Source organism: Rhinopithecus roxellana, chromosome 4, assembly GCF_007565055.1.
Source record: "Rhinopithecus roxellana isolate Shanxi Qingling chromosome 4, ASM756505v1, whole genome shotgun sequence".
Classification (NCBI taxonomy): domain Eukaryota; kingdom Metazoa; phylum Chordata; class Mammalia; order Primates; family Cercopithecidae; genus Rhinopithecus; species Rhinopithecus roxellana.
In genome coordinates this window covers 3,435,328-3,456,031 of record NC_044552.1, presented here as the reverse complement: position 1 = coordinate 3,456,031, position 20,704 = coordinate 3,435,328, and the positions used below count along the sequence as shown (strand labels likewise).

The 20,704-nt window shown below is 47.3% G+C and overlaps 1 protein-coding gene across 2 annotated transcripts in view; it reads left to right on the top strand.

Moving 5' to 3' along the window:
• Positions 1-1,513: 1,513 nt before the first annotated feature.
• GMPR (guanosine monophosphate reductase) overlaps positions 1,514-20,704 on the top strand; it is a 48,341-nt gene continuing 29,150 nt past the window's right edge. The window contains exons 1-4 of one of the 2 annotated variants that reach the window (XM_010376389.2): positions 1,514-1,749; positions 9,027-9,146; positions 12,500-12,583; positions 16,796-16,969. In XM_010376389.2, coding sequence (XP_010374691.1) covers positions 1,663-1,749; positions 9,027-9,146; positions 12,500-12,583; positions 16,796-16,969 — 465 coding nt within the window. In that variant the 5' untranslated portion in view covers positions 1,514-1,662. The remainder of the gene's footprint in view (positions 1,750-9,026; positions 9,147-12,499; positions 12,584-16,795; positions 16,970-20,704) is intronic. The other variant, XM_010376390.2, reaches the window with a different exon arrangement.

Below are 20,704 nucleotides of genomic sequence, written 5' to 3'. Positions count from 1 at the left end.
GAAGAGAATGAAAGATGATTCTTGCCTTTGTGCAGTTAGCATTCTAGTTTGAAAATACAAAACATAATGCACATAATGTAACATGTGACTACAAATCTGTAACTACCGTGCATTGAGCAACTACTATGGGACAGACATTGTGCTTACATAAACGCACACACTTTAATTCTCACAAAAACCAGGGAGGAGATAGGGTTAACCTCCTCCTGCCCCGCCCCTTTTATGAGAAAACTGAGACTTAGAGAAATTGACTCCTCAAAGGTCACCTCACTAGAAAGTGGTGGAACCAGGTTTTGAACTCAGGCAAAGAGATATTCCAGGACAAAAGAAGCTTCAGTGAAGAGTTGTAGTAAGTTCTAAGGACTGAGAAATGTATATTGAATTTTTCAGCGACCTTGGGCAAGTTATTTAATTTGTAGAAGCCTCATTTTTCTTTATCTGTGAAGTGGCTCTTTCTTCATTAGGTTGTTCTGAGAGTGAATGAGATGATGCATTAAGCCCGGCAGCACATTCCGAGTGTATAATAACATTCCGAGTGTATAACAAAGGCTCAGTAAGGTCAATAAGTGAATTAATGAACTCACATCACTGGTAACCCCCAGAGGGGACTCAGCCTCCACTGTTTTTCTTAAACAAAAATACTGAAATGCAGGCTGGGCGCGGTGACTCACACCAGTAGTCCCAACACTGGGAAGCTGAGGCAGGAGGATTACTTGAGCCCAGTTGTTCAAGACCAACCTGGGCAACACAGTGAGACCTTGTCTCTTAACAAGTCCAAAGGGAATCATGGCCTCAACAATCCCAGTACAGCTCAACAGTTAAACTGCCCATGCTCTTTTCCTTAATGCTGTACAACCTCTCTGGGGTTTCTGGTTCTTTGGCAAGTGAGAGGCGCGCCCCCCAGCACGGGGTGAGCACACCGGGCTTGAATTTTAAAAAGGGGGAAGCCGCGGGGCACGGTGGCTCACGCCTGTAATCCCAGAACTTTGGGAGGCCGAGGCAGGCGGATCATTTGAGGTCAGAGTTCGAGACCACCCTGGGCAATATGGTGAAACCCTCATCTCTAGGAAATAATTTCTAAAATAAGCCGGGTGTGGAGGCGTGCGCCTGTACTTGGGGAGGCTGAGGCGTGAGAATCGTTTGGGCCCAGGGGGTCGAGGCTGCGATGAGCGGTGATCGCGCCACTGCACTCCAGCTTCAGCGACAGTGAGAGACTCTGTCTCCAAAAAAAAAAAAAAAAAAAAAAAAAAAGAAGAAGTAAAAGCTCTCGGAGCGACTTTTCCCTTGGATGAGGCAGGCACACGCTAAGTCCCCTCCCCATCGGGGACCTTGGGGACAAACAGGACGGTGCGCATTTTCCTCCCCCGTCCTCGTTCGGTCACTGCCACGGGCTGTACACCAGCGGGGGAAGGACGGGGGCGGGGACGCGAGGAGGAAGGGCTAACCAGCCTGCCTCTCAGCCCCTGCCCTAGACGGAGGCGGTGCCCGGGGCGGGCCAAGCGTGACCGCGGGTCGGCGGGGCGGGTTTAAGAGCGCGGCGTGCGCGCCCGGCCCGCGCCAGCTCCCGGCCGCGGCACAGCAGCCCCGGCGCCCCCCGCGCCGCCGCCCCCGCCCCGCCGTCGCCGCCGCAGCCAGGAGCCAGGAGCCAGGAGCCGCCGCACCATGCCCCGCATAGATGCGGACCTCAAGCTCGACTTCAAGGATGTCCTGCTCCGACCTAAGCGGAGCAGCCTCAAGAGCCGAGCCGAGGTGGGGGCCGTTCGGAAGTCGCAGTGGGGCTGGGATTTTTTTTTTCCGGGTGGCGCGGGGCAAGTGGGTGGAAGGGGGTGGCACGGAGTTACCCTGCCTGCTTTGGTGTTTGAGGCTGGGGCGCTGCATCCCTCTTCCCCCGCCCCAGCACCTGCCGGGACGTGAGGTGTCTTTAAGGGCGGTGATACGGGGGCCCTTGAAATTCTCTACACGTCGGTCCCGTTAGGTGGCCTAGGGGAAGTTCACAGTGAAACTCGACCACAGATGAGCAGAGATCCAGTGGTCAGTTGGTTTAGAAGGAATGGGGGTACGAGGGCGCATATAGCAAGAAAAGGAAACTGGAGAGGGGACGAGAAAAACAACTGCAGATCCCGGTGATTTTTGGCAGCATCTCCTAGTGCTGAGAATTGCTGCTGCTTTCGCTTCAGGTCCAGCGGTGGAATTTAGTGAATGCGTCTGAAAAAAACAGGAGAACCCAGGGCACAAGTTCAGTGTTTCCTTTCGGAGTTTGGCGGCCTTGCTGGCAGTGGGGCTTGGAGACTCTGCCGTACTGGACAGTCCGCGGTCCCAGCCTAGCCCTGGAGAAGCGGAAAGCTTTGGGGTGGGAGAGGTGGGGACAAATTGGAAGCCTCGGGCATTTCCCTGGTTCTGCCTGGATGTACTCAAATCCTAAGAACAGGTGGAGACCGGACTGGAAATAGCCTGGAGCTAGGGGAAGGGAGGTCAGCCCCTGAAGAATAAACTAGTTGCACTGAAAGGCAGAGTGCCCCGGGGTGGTGTGCGCTGGTGACTGTGGCTTTGCTGAGAGCTGGAGAGGAAGGTGAGGAAACTGGACACGGCTGAAGGCTGAGGCTGAAGGAGTAAACACTAGGAGGCTGGGCCAACCTGCACAGCTCCGTCCGTTCAGCTCCACAAACAAGACCATAAATAAATCCCCTCAGCAAAGAAGTCCGCTGCCCACTCCGGTGACAGGCCTAACTGCAGTGCCTGGGGCTGCCAGCCGAGGGCTTGCTTGGATTGGGGAAGCCTCGGCGTTAGCCAATGACTAAACCAAGTGGCCTTCCATAAGCGGCAGCATTGGCTGGCTGGAGTCCGGCAGGACTGGAGGAGGTGAGGGAGGAATGATTAAAGCTTATCACCCCAGATTGGGTGACCCTGTGCGTGTCCCTCATGACCTTTCAGGTGCTAAAGAGGGGGCCTCTCATGGAACAAAAACAGTTTGGAGGGCAGGCCTGGGCCTCTGGAAGCATGAGCTGTAGCCAGTACCTAAGGCAAGACCAAGATGAAATACGGGGATTCTGGATATGCTAATAATTTGGTGGCCTCAATATTCTTTAAATATTCAAAATGTATTTAGAAGAGAGAAACTTATTTTCAGAAAATTGGATGTTCAAAACAAAGATATACTTATTTTCTGAACCAGAAAACATGTTGAGAAGGTAAAATATTGAACATAAATGTAATAGGGCCAGGCACAGTGGCTCACACCTGTAATCCCAGCACTTTAGGAGGCTGAGGTGGAAGGATTGCTTGAGGCCAGGAGTTTGAGACCAGCCTAGGCAACATAGCAAGACCTCAACTCTACAAAAATTTAAAACATCAGCCAGGGCAGTTGTGCACACCTGTAGTCCCAGCTACTTGGAAGGCTGAAGCGGGAGGATGGCTTGAGCCCAGGAGTTGGAGATTACAACAGAAGTTTAAAAAATTAGAGCAATGGTGCACACCTGTAGTCCCAGCTACTTGGAAGGCTGAGGCGGGAGGATGGCTTGAGCCCAGGAGTTGGAGGTTACAACAGAAATTGAAAAAATTAGAGCAATGGTGCACACCTGTAGTCCCAGCTACTTGGAAGGCTGAGGCGGGAGGATGGCTTGAGCCCAGGAGTTGGAGGTTACAGTGAGCTATGATGGTGCCACTGCACTTCAGCCTGGACAACCCTGTCTCTAAAGCTAAAATGAAATTTATGTAATAGAATGAATTACTCCTTCTCAGAGAATACTATCACATCATGCGACAATGTCATGTAACACTTGGCTTTACAATTTGGGCAGATTGTAACTACTAATGTTCCAGTTTGGGATGGCACCTTTGCAATCTTCATGTACACATTGCAGTGAGAACTCAGTGCCCTTGAGATGTCTTTTTTATATTTTACGTTCGTGGGAGTTTGTCAGCCACGGGCCTGGAGACTGAAGTTAACCAGCATTGCGTTTCTAATCGGTTGCCGTGATGGTTTAGCTCCCTGGTGCGTGAGGCTATTGCCTGGCCGACCACCCCCATGATCTGACTTTACTTGCCTCAGTGGCCTTGAGGGATCTAGTTGGGCCTCCCTAATCCCCTCTCAATGTTTTCTCAGTTTGCTTGTTGATGCCTGAAATTTTTCATAGGCAGATAAAAACTTTTCCTTGCACAATCAGAAGCTTAAAATGTGTGCATCCTGGCAGAAGTAATATCTGGAGGCAAATTGGAAACTGAACGGTAGATGACCGACATTGAGCCTAACAGCGGATTTGTGTGGAGCCAGGAAAGAGAACGTACACCCTGGGAGTAGAGTCTGGCTGGGGGAGGAGGGTTTTGACAGCTGATGATGGGCTTATCCTCGTGACAGTTTTGCTAAGAGCCAGGCCCAGCAATGGATCGTCAGGCTGTAAGCAGGAAACGGACAGTAAGAGTGATCTCCCCCTCAGAAGCTTCAGGACTCCTGCAAGGACATTTCCACCAGCCTCCCATAAATGAACATGAATGAAATGAATCTGAGCTCACCTCTGAGAGGCAAAGAATACAGGTAGCAGTGGCCTAGGTGGCTTTAGCCTGGATTCTCCAGAGAGGCATTCATCTCTCAAATGTCTAGTCCCTGGCATGGAAGAATAAAGCTCCACAGGGTCATGTGGGGACATTTGGATAATCTTTTTCTGAGAAAAAGATGAGTTTGTGGATTGAGACAAGACCTTTGTTTTCATCTGATATGCTGGGGAGCCTGCATTCTCCCTGAGTGTTTCCTTCCTTAGAACCCATTTCTGACTTAAACATTCTACCCTAGTCCTTAAACTAGTAAGAATGTGCAATGGTGTCATCTTGGCTCACCACAACCTCTGCCTCCTGGGTTCAAGCTATTCTGCTGCCTCAGCCTCCCAAGTAGCTGGGATTATAGGCATGCGCCACCACACCTGACTAATTTTGTATTTTTAGTAGAGACAGAGTTTCTCCATGTTGGTCAGGCTAGTCTCGAACTCCCGACCTCAGGTGATTCGCCCACCTCAGCCTCCTAAAGTGCTGGGATTACGTGCCCGGAAATTTCTCCTTTTTATAAGAACAACAGTCATATTGGACTGGGGCTCACCCTCTTGACCTCACCTTAGCTTGATCATCTGCAGTGACCCTATTAACTAAATAAGGTCCCATTTACAGGTACTAGAGGTTAGGACTTCAACATTTTTTGTGGGGGGAGACATAAATCAACCCATAACAGTCTTTATAAATTTTGCTTTGGAAAATTAAAGAGTTTGGCGCTGTTCTGAGTCATGAATGCATTAGAATCGCCTAGGGAAACACTCCAAAATACACATCATGTGTCCAGCACAAAGGTGGTGATTCATGAAGTTTGAGGCAGCTGGAGCACGAGTATTTTGGAACCACTTCTAAGAGGGTTCTGATGGGTACCCGGGTGTGCTGGACCAGCCTCTGAAGCCCTTTCTATTTGTGGAACCCTGCGGCTTGCTGGTAGCACTGCAGCTGGACATGAGCTTCTCACGAGCCTGATAACTGATGGTGAGGCTTTCAGGGCTTGGATGCACATTCAGAAGTCTGGGCTGGGGCCACCAAACGCTGCAAAAGGCTGGAGGCCAGAACACAGTATTCTTACCTTTTAGCCAGGCATTAGTTTATCCCACGTGTTTTGAGCCACTAGAACTACAAAGTTGGAAGACGTTGTCCCTGTACTCAGACAGGTGTTACAGATAATGAGCAATCTATATAATTATGTAATAAAATACAATATATAAAATAATTGCTTGACTCGGTGCCATCTGTAGATCTAGGAAAAGGAGCCTCTGTCCTGGGTCCCACGTCTGCCCCCTTGATTACATCCCTCCTCACCGGGCAGGGCCTGTGGGCTATGCTGTTCCTTAGGCTGTGCTCTAAGTACTCGGGATCCTGGATATCCTTCCCCAAGTGACTTTGAGCTGACTCTAAGGCCTTCATGGGTTTTTTGCCCTGGTATGTTTCCAAGGGCCACCCATGATGCTGGTGTGCTCACCTCCAACCCAGAGCGGGCAAGTGGCAGTTGTTTATGGAAAAGTACGTGGGTATGCACAGAGCTTCATGTGCAGACTGAAGGTGGGGGGCGGGGGGCTGTTCCTCTGTGCATACATAAGGATTTAGGTGAGAAGGGAAGAGGGGCAGACTGAGGCCCAGGGCCAGCTCCCCACCACCATGTTTCGCCTTTCTGGTTGTGAATGAAATTGTTTTTTTTTAGGTTAGGAGGTTAGAACCTATTTTAGGTAGCAGTTTGTTGGACTTATTACATTGAATTATTTAGGAATGTGGTAGGTGGGCCTCTATTTGTACTTTTTTTTTTTTGGAGACAAAGTCTCACTGTCACTCAGGCTGGCATGCAGTGGCATGATCATGGCTCACTGCAGCCTCAGCCTCCCGTGTTCAATCAATCATCCCACCTCAGCCTCCTGAGGAGCTGGGACTATAGGCTCGTGCCACCCAAGCCTGGCTAGTTTTTTGTATTTTGTGTAGAGACGGGGTTTCACCATGTTGCCCAGGCTGGTCTCGAACTCCTGAGCTCAAGTGATCTGCCTGCCTCGGCCTCCCAAAGTACTAGGATTACAGGTGTGGGCTACCATGCCGGCCCATTTACACTTTTGAGCCCCTGACATGTTGGGTGGCAGGACTGGCTTTAATGAAGGCCTGTTAGAGAGCAGCAGAGATGTGTGTTAGCAGATGGGGGAGGGGACTTTGTTACTTTATGTTCCGTTTCAGGTCAGGCTTAGACAGGGAATCAAATCTATATTTGGCGTACTGGCCGTCTGTGCCAGACTAAGTGCCAAGTGCTGTTCCTGTGAGGCTGAAATATTTATCTCTGCCAGTGAACAACTGGCCTGGGTTATGTGTGTGTGTCTGGACGGATAAAGTTGGGGAAGATCACTTTATTTCTCATTCTTAGAATTAATGATGGCAAAGAGCTAGCTCATAAAAAGGACTGGAAATGAGGGGAAGCATTTACTGTTAAGGCTGCCCTTTTCCATGAAGAGCTCTGCATTTTGTGTCCTGCTGATAGGTTTTGGCGTGCCAAGAAAAACCCATTGTGATCTCAACCGGGTGCAGAGTGTAGCAGCTAGCCCCATGCCTATTGGAGGATAGAAGAGTAATTTGAGACCAAGGAATTCTGATTGTTTCAAGCCTGCCAAGCCAAATGTTAGAGAGCCATTAGCCGCATACAGGGTTGCCGTGGGTAGATCCCTTCAGTTCTCTTTCAGAATGTCGCTATAACGTGTTCCACTGAAGTATGACCCAGAGTCATCAGGAAGGAAGTGGAGAAAGGGACGCGCGGCTGCGCGTAGGTTCGTGCACTTCTAGCATCTCATTTCCCCTCACTGATTGCTGTGTGAGGCCTGTGCAGTCATGTTTATGACATCATTCATCCAAGATGCCTTCTGGACACAGAACCCTGTGTTGAGCAGCAAGAGAAATGAAAAGGCTTAAGGGGCGGAGCTGTCCCATGGTGTTTCCTGACTTAATGCTGATTGCAAAGTGAAAGTTGCCTCAAGTGAAAAAAATGAGAGGAGTATCTAGGTAAACATGGCAGAAAATGAGTCTTGCTGGCGTAATTCATGAAGCCAGGGTTAATGTAAGTCTAAGTTACTTCAGAAGCGTAAGATTCACACCTGTGCTTCTCTGGCCAGTTCCCCTTGGGGAAGCACTCACTTCTAATGTGGTTTGTGTCTATCAGAGTCCAGCCAGAGAAACAAACAATGCTGACTGTTTAAAACATGGAATTGAATGCGGGGCATCCTCACACAACTGAGGATATTGAGGCACCCCAGAGATCAGCAACAGCAAGAAGCCACCCCTACCTTAGGGCGAGGGTCAGAGGGAGAAGACAGTGCTCTGGAGCCCAGGAAGGGACTGGGCTCGCTTAGGGAAAGCTGGAACAAGGAATACGCAGGCCTGTCTGGTCAGAGGATCCAGGCCTGGAGGCGACACAGCTGCTCTGGAGAAGCTGCCTAAAGCAGCGGGGTTCTGGGAGAACTACCCTGACTTCCCCCCACCCCTGCCTGCCACTGTCCTCCAGTTTCCCATCCAGTGTCCTCCATTGACCAATCCCAGCCAGAAATGAACTTGAGAAGTGGAACCTGTAACAGGTAGCCTTCCTGGGATAAGAGCAGGCTGAGGATGATGGGTGGGTAGACAGGCTGGCATCTGCCCTGGGTCAGAGAAGTAATTCGGACTCTTCTAGCTCTTGATGAGTGCCTGGCTCTATCTAGCACGTGGCTTCTGTCAAGCCCGCCCTTGTGGCTGTGTTGTTCTGGATTGCCGATAGCAGGGTTAGTCCTACATGCCCTGATCTCGAAGTTAAGAAGAACTGGAGCCCCCGCGCCCACCCCTCTGCCCCCCAGCTGCTTGCAAGTCAAAGGAACAAGTGTTGATATGCGGGAACATATGGTTGCAATGTACTTTCCACCAGCTTTTTGAAAGCTCCTTATAATTAAAGCAGCCGTGGAGGGTAAAAGGCAAAGGGATTAATGGTGTGGTGCTCACTGCAGGGCGAATTTGGAGTGGGGCTCTAGGTGAAAGGTAAGAAGTGAAGGGATTGTTCCAGGACGAGGGCCATGGTTGGCAAGGAAGAGTGAAGCAGGTGCTCCCAGGAGGGGAGTGGTTTCTATAGAGCTTGGAGGTGGGGCGAAGATAACATGTACGAGGGTCTTTAGGGATGCGGATAGAAGGCGGCAGTGGGGTTGGAGAGGCTGGGAAAGGAGGAGAGAGCTTCCGATTCCGAGGCTTGTCTCGATGGTGGAATTTCCAGTGCCTTCTGCTGGTGCTTGAGCAAGGAAAGTGAGGAGCCCATTTCATTTGCACCTGAATCCAGTGCGTTACCTGGTTTCCTTTGCGACTCTGGTGTCTTTGGAATACTTGTCTTTGACCCCTAAGAGAATCCAGGGACCTTTGTGTTGTTCTTACTCACTCCAAACTCCAGAAATTCTGCACATTTCACATAAGAGCAAAGCACTCATATCTTCCACCACCCCCCTTTTTTTTGTTTTTGCCAACAGGTGGATCTTGAACGCACCTTCACGTTTCGAAATTCAAAGCAGACCTACTCAGGGATTCCCATTATCGTGGCCAACATGGACACTGTGGGCACATTTGAGATGGCAGCCGTGATGTCACAGGTGAGGCGGTAGGCTTTTGTTTTTTTCCTTTGCTGCTCACAATATGGACAGGTTATCAGGAGCCCACCCTGGCTTTATACACAGGGAAGAGTAGAAATGTGAGATGTTTTGGGTCATTCTCTGTCTTTCCTTTCAATCAGAAAGTGGACAGCGTCTGGACTTTGTGTTCAGTGAGATGGTCTAGATCTGCATCCATTGCTTCCGTGAAAATGACTGTGATGCTTTTGGAAATTAGAGATACAAAAAGAAGCTAGACAACATGAAGAGTGCCATATTGCAGAAAAGTGACAGCCCCTTTAAAATTAAGGCAGAGCTGTTTTGTATGCAGTCTATGCTGCAGCATTTACTGTATAATTATGTCGAATACATGTATCGAGTGCTTATGTGCAAAACACTGCAGATAATGTATTTCTTTTTTTTTAGATGGAGTCTTGCTCTGTCGCCCAGGCTGGAGTGCGATGACACAATCTTGGCTCACGGCAACATCCACTTCCCTGGTTCAAACGATTCTCCTGCCTCAGCCTCCCAAGTAGCTAGGATTACAGTCACATGCCACCACACCTGGCTAATTTTTGTATTTTTAGTAGAGATGGGGTTTCACCATGTTGGCCAAACTGGCCTTGAACTCCTGACCTCAGGTGATCTGCCTGCCCCAAGTGCTGGGATTACAGGTGTGAGTTACTGTGCCTGGCCTGTATCTCTTAATTCTTGACACAGCTCAACAAGATAGGTTCCTTTTACAGATGAGGAAACTGAGGCAGAGAGGGGAGGGGTAGGTCACTTGCCCTAGGCCCTCAGCCAGATATATACAGAGAGAGAATCAGGATTCCAACCCAAACTGACTCTAGAATCTAAGGAATTTACCCCTCAACTTAAATGGACAGATCACAGTACAAGTTCAAGGTCTCTTTTAGCCAACTACGACAGCCTAATTTTCCATAAAGAGGGTAGTGAATATCCTGGCTTTGGATGGGTGTGTAGTGGCTCACACCTGTAATCCCAGGATTTGGGGAGGTGGAGGCAGGCGGATTGCTTGAGCTCAGGAATTCAAGACTAGACTGGGCAACATGGCAAAGCCTCATTTCTATAAAAAACAAAAAAATACGAAAATTGGCTCGGTGTGGTGGCATGAGCCTGTAGTCCCAGCTACGCGGGAGGCTGAGGTGGGAAGATCACTTGAGCTGGGAGGCAGAGGTTGCAGAGAGCCAAGATGGCGCCACTGCACTCCAGTCTGGGTGACAGAGCAAGACCCTGTCTCAAAAAAAAAAATAAAAAAAAAACAAAAAAAAAAACAAAACTCATTGTGTAGATCAATCTGAGAAGTACTGTTTGTTAAAATAAAACTTAAAAACAAATTAAAAATAGTGTCCTGGCTTTGGGAAAGATAAAGGAAAACCCGTTTGTGGGCAGGACCTTTATGGGTGAGGGGCAGAGCATCTTCTGCATCCTAGATGTGGAATGTCTGCTGCACTCAGGGGTTCTGTCTTTCCTGTGGATAATGCCTGCCAAGTGAAAAGGTAAATCCAATTAGTTGAGAGAGCTTCTCACTGTGAGCAGCAAGTCTAACCACAGGAGGCGCTGAGATTCATTATTAGCCAGCGATTCGAAGGAAAAGATTCTCAAATAAATGATGAGCTCCCAAAATGGAGTAGGGGTGGTCTGTCAGATGCCATGATCACTTGCATGTCTGTCAAACCTCAGCTCCTACTGAGCATTGGGCCAGAGGCTAATAAATTAATTGCTAAGGAACTGGTATTTTTTTTCTCCTAACCCTTTCCCTGCTTTGCTCTGTCATGAGCCATTGCTACTGATGGATTATGTGTTAGTGTAAAAGTGAGGGGAACCAGGGAGCAATCAAGTCTGATTAATTCACATAATAGATTATAGTCCAGGAAAAACCTAGAACTTGCTGTGCTCTTCCCATTTTCCTGGGAAGTCTCCCTGCTAAGGGAATAGCATAGACTGGTGTAGCTAACCATGGATGGCTACTGTGAATTTCCTGTTTCTAGGATCCATAGAACTAGTGCAAGTTACTAAAGTCATAGAAGTTTAGGATGAGAAGTTGTAGATGGGGACATAGGTAGCCCCAGAGAAGTTAGGTGGGAGGCTTCTGTTAAAGGGCAAGGTGTACAATCTCCATAGTCAGATCCGAGTTTGACTCTGGCCTTCGCCTCTTCCTAGCCATGCACGCAGTTGTTAAATTTTGTAATTTTTTTTTTTTTTTTGAGACCGAGTTTTGCTCTTGTTGACTAGGCAACAAGGCAGTGGTGCCATCTTGGCTCACTGCAACCTCTGCCTCCCAGGTTCAAGTGATTCTGCTGCCTCAGCCTCCCGAGTAGCTGGGATTACAGGCACTCCACCATGCCCGGCTAATTTTTTGTATTTAGTAGAGATGGGGTTTCACCATGTTAGGCTGGTTTTGAACTGCTGACCTCAGGTGATCCACTCACCTCACCCTTCAAAAATGCTGGGATTACAAGTGTATGCCATCGCGCTCAGCAAATTTTGTAGGTTTTATTTGTTTTTTGTTTTTTTAAATAGACATGGGGGTCTTGCCATGTTACCAGGCTGGTCTCGAACTCCTGGGCTTCAGTGATCTTCCTGCCTTGGCCTCCTAAAGTGCTGGGATTACAGGCGTAGGCCACCATGCCTGGGCAATTTAAATCTCTTAAGATCCATGTATGCTCATGAAGCTAATAATGCTGTTCAAAGTTGTTCCAAAAATTAAATGAAATGATACATGGAAAAGACTGACACAAAGCAGGTCAGCAGGTCATAAATGCTGGGGCAATAGTCATAGATTTAGGGTTATACTTTATATAATTCCCACCGTCAAGAATACCAACTGCCTGATGGATTTACCTTTCAGCAAGAAGTGTTCAGGTTGTGAACACAAGAGAAAGCTTTTGGGGATAAGGTGGGGTTCTTTAGGGCTGGCTAAGCAGAAGTTTGCGTTAGGATGGTCCTTCTCCTAGGCGGGGGACCTGCTGCCTGCTTTTCTCTTTGGACCATCTGTGCTGCTGCTTTTGACCTAATACAGGTGTGGGTGGGAGCCTGGGTCGGCTGGGCAGGGCTCTGAGAATTCTCTTTTATCCCTCTCCTGCCTCCTGGCAGAGCCTCAATAGTCCTGAATGCAGTATTGTCTAACCAGACTAGAATGGGAAACAGGGTTTTATGATTTCAGTGGTTGTACTTTTGTCTGGTTTTGGCTGCTAGGAGCATATTCAAAGCAAATTAAGCATGGATGGCAGGAACACTGATGCCTCTGTCTTGTTGGATCACCACCTCCAGATGGAGGAGCGGGGGGGCCCTCACTTGGCTTCCCATCCTAATGGTGCTGTTTTGTTTCCTAGCACTCCATGTTTACGGCAATTCACAAGCATTACTCCCTGGATGACTGGAAGCTCTTTGCCACAAATCACCCAGAATGCCTGCAGGTACGACTACAGCCTGGTTATCAATTACCAGTGTAGCAGGGGGAGCAAAATCTTCAGAGCTGTCAAGAGGATTTCAGTCAGTAGCAGAGAGACATTGAGAGTTCAGTGTTTCTCTAGCCCTGTGCCATTGCCAGGGATTTGCTGAGAAAATTTGTTTCCATATCATGTTATTAAAATACTAGGATTTATCTGTAAGAAATGTCTGTTTTCCCTTGAAAGATGAAGCGTTATATCCCAAGAATTTGGGGAAGACCTGTGTTTCCTGCCAGCTAATTCAAGGTAGAGCCTGTCTTTTGGGTGTAGAAAAAACTTCTGAGTAAAACAAGGTGTTTTAGAGTTGAGTAAATATTATTCCCACCAGGATGGCTATCATCAAAAAGACGGATAATAGCCAGGCACCATGGATCATGCCTGTAATCCCAGCACTTTGGGAGGCTGAGGTAGGAGGATTGCTTGAACCCAGGAGTTCAAGGCCAGCCTGGTTAACATCGTGAGACCCCCATCTCTATTTAAAAGAAGACAATAATTGTTGTTGAGGATGTGGAGAAACTGAAACCCTTGTTCACTGCTGGGAGTGGAAAATGGTGCATGCAGCTGCTTTGGAAAGCAGTTGTCAGTTCCTGGAACATTAACTATAAGAGTTACCATGTGACCCAGCAATTCCATTTCTAGGTGTAGACTCAACAGAAATGCACACATTTCCGCAGAAAAACTTGTACATGAATGTTCATAGCAGCGTTATTCATAATAGCCCAAAGTAGACTCAACCCAATGTCTATCAGTGGGTGAAAGGACATACAAAATAAGGTATATCCATACAATGGAACATTGTTTAGCCGGAAGAAGGAGTCAAAGTCTGATCGGGCTACGGCATGGACGAACCTTGAGGACATTTCACGAAGTGAAAAGGCCAGAAGCAGCCGGGCACAATGGCTCATACCTGTAATCCCAGAACTTTGAGAGGCCGAGTTGGGTGGATCACCTGAGGTCGGGAGTTTGAGATCAGCCGGCCCAGCATGGAGAAACCCTGTCTTTACTAAAAATACAAAATTAGCCGAGTGTGGTAGCGCATGCCTATAATCCCAGCTACTTGGGAGGCTGAAGCAGGAGCATTGCTTGAACCCGGGAGGTTCAAGCGGAAGTTGCGGTAAGCCAAGGTCATGCCATTGCACTCCAGCCTGGGTAGCGATAGAGAAACTCTGTCTCAAAAAAGAAAAAAACAGAAAAGGCCACACGCAAAGGCCATAGCATCTATGATCCTATTTCTAGGAAATGTCCAGAATAGGCAAATCTAAGTCATAAAATAGATTAGTGGCCTGAGGGGCTGAGGAAGTGTGGGAAGGGAGTGTGGTTAAGGGGTTTGGGACTTTCTTTGGGAGGATTATGAAAATGTTCTAAAATCGATCATGATGGTTACAGAACTCTAAATGTACTAACAATCATTGAATTGTGCTTGTTGAATGGGTATGGCATGTCATTATATTTCAAAAAGCTGTTAAAAACCCAAGCATTTTAAAAACAACAAAAAGCCCTGCTGCAACACGCCTGCACCTCCTCCTGCCACATTCAGGGGGTTCTGAGCCAAAGCCACAGGCAGGTCTCCCTGGGTTAGAGGTACTCCCTGCTGGTCAGATCATTTATGATTGGAAAATGACTTCAGATCGTACCGTTTTCAAGGTCTCACTGGCTTTCTGTTGTTGTTGTTACTGTGCTTTAATTATGTATGGATTTTGATTAGTGAAAACGTGGTTTTGGAGACAAAATAATTCTGACTCAATAGTAAGTCCTTCATTTTTGCCATATTGTGTTCAAGTGAATTATGCTTGTTTTCACTTTCTTCTGTTTTTCTCTATAAGTTTGGGAATAATGATTTTCTTTTTTTCTTTTTCTCAGACCTCCAACTTCTTTTTTATTTATTTATTTATTTATTTATTTTTTATTTGAGACAGAGTTTTGCTCTTGTCACCCAGACTGGAGTGCAGTGGCGTGATCTTGGCTCACTGCAACCTCCACCTCCCGGGTTCAAGTGATTTTCTTGCCTCAGCCTCCTGAGTAGTTGAGATTACAGGCATGTGCCACTTAGCTCGGCTGATTTTTTGTATTTTTAGTAGAGATGAGGTTTCACCATGTTGGCCTCAAGTGATCCACCCACCTTGGCCTCCCCAAGTGCTGGGATTGTAGGCGCGAGCCACCACGCCCGGCCTCCCTCCACCTTCTTTAAGGGAGCTTTTGGCAATGTATTGTTAACTGGAACTGTGGCCTTCATTACCAAGTGTCATACATCGACTTACTACACAGCCTGCCACCAAATAAAAGGCAAATTCAAAAGGGATAATGTTAAAAACTTAGTAGCGGTGAGAGAAGGCAACCAATCTCAAGTTCCACGTAGTGTACTTCAACAGAAATGAAGTAAGATTTAAAAAAAGCAGAGTTCTAGTGGGAGGGAGAGTGGGCTTGTGTGGATTGGGCTGGCACAGGGCAGAGCTGTGAACCATGAGGCCCAGACGTGAATGCACAGAGAAGGCTGGAGTAAATATGTGTCATGTTAACCATCAGCTCACACTCAGTCTCTGCGCTGCAGCTACATTGTTATGATTTGGGAGAATAACATAAAGGATATTAAGATAGATCACTCATATGTGGCCCAGGATTTGGAGATAAGAGTTAAAATATAAACAATCCATGTCTTAGTTTCACTAAGGCATAAATTAGTGAAAACAAGTCCTTTCCCAAGGGGCAGATGTTCAGAGAAGGGAGAGGTGTGAGGTTCCAGGGCACTGGTGGAAGTTAAGGGACAAGGGTGTTACAGGGGAGGATATGGTGGCTTCAGATTTAAAAATGTACAAGTGCAGTTGTGAACGATCACGTCAGCCTTGTTTGTTTTCACACCTTGGGAAATTTTATCCCTTTAATAGGAAAACAGATTTGCAGTTCTGTGTACAGGTTGAGATTTGCGTGCTGTATTAGGCTGTTCTTGCATTGCTTTAGAGAAATACCTGAAGCTGGGTAATTTATAAAGAAAAGAGGTCTAATTGGCTAATGGTTCTGCAGGCTGTACAGGAAGCATAGCATCACCCATCTGTTATTGGGGAGGCCTCGGGAAGCTTCCAATCATGGTGGAAGGCGAAGTGGGAGAGAGAGAGAAAGAGAGGATGGGAGGTCATACACTTTTAATGACCAGATCTCCTGTGAACTCAGACCTAGAGATCACCAAGGGGATGGCCCAAGCCATTCATAAGGGATCCACCCCCATGACCCAGACACCTCCCACCAGACCCCACCTCCAGCATTGGGGATCATATTTCAACATGAAATTTGGGTGAGGACAATATCCAAACTACATCACATGCTGCGCTATTATTTTATTGGGAGTAAAACTCAAAATAGAAAGGAGTTTATCAGAGGCATTTCAGACATCTTCCCCTCTCTTGCTCCCCAAGCAAGGCGCTTAGGGTGAAGGCCACAGCTTTCATGTGGGGAAGCCCGAGTTGATTGCTATTTCTCCTTCCTGGAAACTTTCTAGTTCTTGCACACTGTCCTCCCTTGAATTTCCCTGATATGACACAGTCATGCCAGTCGTTTTTTTTTTTTTGGCAGAGGGGGATGGAATCTCGCTCTGTTGCCCAGACTGGAGTGCAGTGGCACGATCTCGGCCCATGGCAACTTCTGCCCGCCGGGTTCAAGCTATTCTCCTGCCTCAGCCTCCCAAGGAGCTGGGATTACAGGCACCTGCCACCATGCCTGGCTAATTTTTGTATTTTTAGTAGAGACAGAGTTTCAACATGTTGGCCAGGCTGGTCTCGAACTCCTGACCTCAGGTGATCCATCTGCCTCAGCCTCTCAAAGTGCTGGGATTACAGGCACGAGCCACCGCACTTGGCTAATTTTTGTATTCTTAGTAGAGACGGAGTTTCACCATCTTGGCCAGGCTGGTCTCAACCTCCTGACCTCTGGTGATCTGCCTGCCTTAGCCTCCCAAAGTGCTAGGATTACAGCATGAGCCACCGTGCCTGGCCAAAGTTTAGATAATTTAATGAATGAATCCCTTTTACCTCTGCTGTTGCATGTGTCTTGAGCAGGTGCATTGTGCATTTGATTAGGGTAGACCTAAAAGGGTTGTTGTACTGTCCCAGAATAGGTGCATAGATGGGGCAGGGTCTGATGTCTGAATGCTACTGTTCATGCCTGTCTTCTTGGTTTATTTTGGTGCAGCACGTAGCCGTGAGTTCCGGCAGTGGGCAGAACGATCTGGAAAAGATGACCAGCATCTTGAAAGCTGTGCCACAGGTTAAGTTTATTTGCCTGGATGTGGCCAATGGGTATTCAGAACATTTTGTGGAATTCGTGAAACTCGTCCGTGCCAAATTTCCTGAACACACCATTATGGTAAGTACGGTAGAATATTATGGTAGAACATTCTCAAAATGGGGAAGCCACGAGGGAGTTGTTCAGTGTGTCGGGGGAGCTGTATTCTCTTCAGAGCTTTTGGTGCTTCTTTGGTCAAAAATTAATTGAGGATCATTTGGGAAAGGATAGGTAGCCACCATGGAAGATCTGAAAACTAGCTTTCCTCTATAAATAATAAAATTCCCATCAACTTCGTAGGATGTTGGCTCCAGTTTTTCGTAAGTATCATCACATGTTTCTTACTATCTGATACTTTTTTTGTTTGAGAAGGAGTCTCACTCTGTTACCCAGGCTGGAGTGCAGTGGGGCGATGTCAGCTCACTGCAACATATACCTCCTGGGTTTAAGCGATTCTTGTGCCTCAGCCTCCCGAGTAGCTGGGATTATAGGTGCCCACCACCATGCCTGGCTGATTTTTTGTATTTTTAGTAGAGACTGGGTTGCACCATGTTGGCCAGGCTGGTCTTGAACTCCTGACCTCAGGTGATCCGCCCACCTTGATCTCCCAAAGTGCTGAGATTACAGGTGTGAGCCACTGCACCTGGCCCCATATGATACCTTTAAAAGGGTCTATAGTACTTCTTAACAGAGAGTGTCTTTTAATATTGAAAACATGTGACTGGGTTTGAGTGTCACATATGTAGGTGACACTCCATGTCCCACCCCTACTGCCAATGGAAAACTCTGCTGTAGGAGTTGGGAGTCCATGATATGAACATTTCATGACAGTCTATTATCAGTGGCGAATCGGTCGGTGGTGTATTTTATCTAGGAGTTTTGTTTCTTGACTTTTCCTGTATTTTCCTAATTACTTGCACCTTAACTAGTTAGAATGTAGATTTGTGACTTTTGGGAAAGATGGATTGGCAGAAAAAGGGATTTAGAAGCTCTAAAATACAACTTGGGCTTTTGCAAAAACCTGTATTGTAATTAGGCAAGTTTTTGCTAATTCTAATTATGATGGCACATACTGATCGACCACTAGATAATTTACCTAACCCTTCGTTTTTTGAATTTTGAACTTCATTTCTTCTTGTATATGTCATCATTGTAAGAAAGTTGGAAGGAAGGAATTGTTATGGAGTAAAGTCTTCTGTTAAAGGACTTCCAAGGATTGTTAAGTATTTTTATGCTTTTCAAACATGTAGGAAGAAAGGATCAAGAATTGTTCCAGCCGGGTGCAATGGCTCACACCTGTAATCCTGGCACTTTGGGAGGCCGAGCTGGGTGGATCACCTGAGGTCAGGAATTTGAGACCAGCGTGGCCAACATGGCGAAACCCTGTCTCTATTAAAGATACAAAAATTAGCCAGGCATGGTGGTGGGCGCCTTTACTCCCAGCTACTCGGGAGGCTGAGGCAGGAGAATCTCTTGAACCCAGGAGGTGGAGGTTGCAGTGAGCCAAGATCATGCCACTGCACTCCAGCCTGGGCAACAGAGGGAGACTCCGTCCCAAAAAAAGAAAAGAGTTGGCCAGGCGCCGTGGCTCACACCTGTAATCCCAGCACTTTGGGAGGCTGAGGTGGGTGGATCATGATGTCAAGAGTTCAAGACGAGCCTGGGCAAGATGGTGAAATCCTGTCTCTACTAAAAAACAAAAAAAGGACAAAAATTAGCCAGGCGTGGTGGCAGGCAACTGTAATCCAAGCTACTTGGGAGGCTGAGGCAGAGAATTGCTTGAACCCGGGAGGCAGAGGTGGCAGTGAGCCGAGATCTCGCCACTGCACTCCAGCCTGGGTGACAGTGAGACTGTCTCAAAAAAAAAAAAAAAAAAAAAAAAAAGAATTGTTCCAAGGTCAACCAGCTGTACCAGTGTTAGAAGTGGGTTGGGAAATAGAAAAATTCACTGTGTTCTCTGTAATAGAACAGCCAACTTCATTGTTTTTGATGATGTTTGTTGAACACTATTAAATAGTTGGAAATATATATGTGTTTATTGGCCTCAGCCCTTGGTTCTTGAGACAGAACTCTTAAAACCCTTGTAGATAACGGTGCCCAGAGAATCTTTTGTTCTAATATTTGCTCTTTGATCCTGGTTGCTGACACAGCTTCTAGAACCTTTGTAATTTCCGGAGTGATGAGAGCACCTGGGACAGAGTTTCTGAATCCCTTGGGATTTCCTGGATGGTAGGAGTAGCTTTTGTTCTAATATTTGATCTTTGACCCTGGTTCCTGACACATGGTTCCTAAATCCTTTGGGATTTCCTGGGTGATAGCAGTGCAGCTGCTCTTGTCCTAACAAGACAACTCTTAATGGGCTTCTGTGTGGGGGTACCAGATAGACCAAGCCATGACGAGAAGCTTGGAGCTTCCAGCCCCGTCCTCCATTTTCCAGAGAGGGGAGAGGGCTGGAAGTAGAGTTAATAATCCATTATGCCTCCTTGATGAGGCCTTCATAGAAACCCCCAAAGTATGGGGTTTTGAAAGCTTCCTGGCTAGTAACACGTCTACATGCCTGGAGGGTGGCAGACTCCAGCTCTGTGGGGACAGAAGCTCCTGCACTCTGGACTCTTCTAGACCTCACCCTATGTCTCGCTTCATCAGGCTGTTCATCTGTATCCTTCATCATAGCCTTTATTAGTATGATAAACTGGTAAATGTTCCATAAGTGGTAATCCTTTGTATCTTTTGATCTTCTTTTTCTTGACAGTATATTTGAGATTCACCATGTTGCTTTATGTCAGCTGTGTGTATATATTCCTTGGTTCCTGGAGCTAATCTTTAATATCATTTCCCAGATACCTCACTTGCTCTTTTTCCTTCTCTTTACTTTCCAGCTGGTTGTATCACTGTTAAACTCACTCCTTAATGCTCTTTGTCTGTTTGGCCTGCCATCATAAAATACCATAAACCGACTGGTGTATAAACAACAGAATGTAATTGCTCACAGTTCTGTGATTTTGGACAGAAATCAAAATCAAGGTGTTGGCTGATTTAGTGTCTGGTTTCACCGTTCCTCATAGGTGGTGCCTTCTTGCTGCGTCTTCATACGGTGGAAGAGGCATACAGGCTCCTTGGAACCTCTCTTGTGAGGGCACTAATCCCATTCATGAAGGCTGCACCCTTATGACCTAATCACCTCCCAAAGGCCCCACCTCCTAATGCCATTGGATTGAAGATTCAGTTTCAGCATAGGAGTTTGTGGGGGACACAAACATTCAGCCCATAGCACCCCAGAAGTCAGTGTGGGCACATGAGCTGAGTCACACTGGGGAAGTTGCATTCTTTCTGAATCTCACTTTCCTCACCTGTGAAAAGGAGGTTGAGGATCCTCATGGCTGGAGAATGACTCTGGGGCTCAGATGGGATGCAGTTTTATAACAGCGCCGCCTTCACTAGCAGTTGCTTGTCTCTGGTGAGTGTCATCAAGGGCACCTGCTCTGAGAACTGAGTCAGAGATGGAGAAGAAAGATGGAGGGTAATGTGGGGTTTGTTTTAAGAAGAGAGAGAAAATGTGTGTCACTCTTTAAAATGACAAGTGATAGTGGAAAATGCATTAGTGTTCCCAAGCTGTCCATTGCCTTCTGCAAACTGGAGCTGCTGTGGGGTGTAGTTCACAGCCGGGCCTGCTGAGAGCTGCAAGCTGCCTGTTGGACAGTCTAGAGAGCCTGCCTGTCGCCTCTGGAAGGACAAAGACCAGGAAGGAGGGAAGTGCAGGAAGGAGGGGGCTGGGTAAGACGAGGGAAAGGGTGTTGTTACCAGTGTAGAACTTAG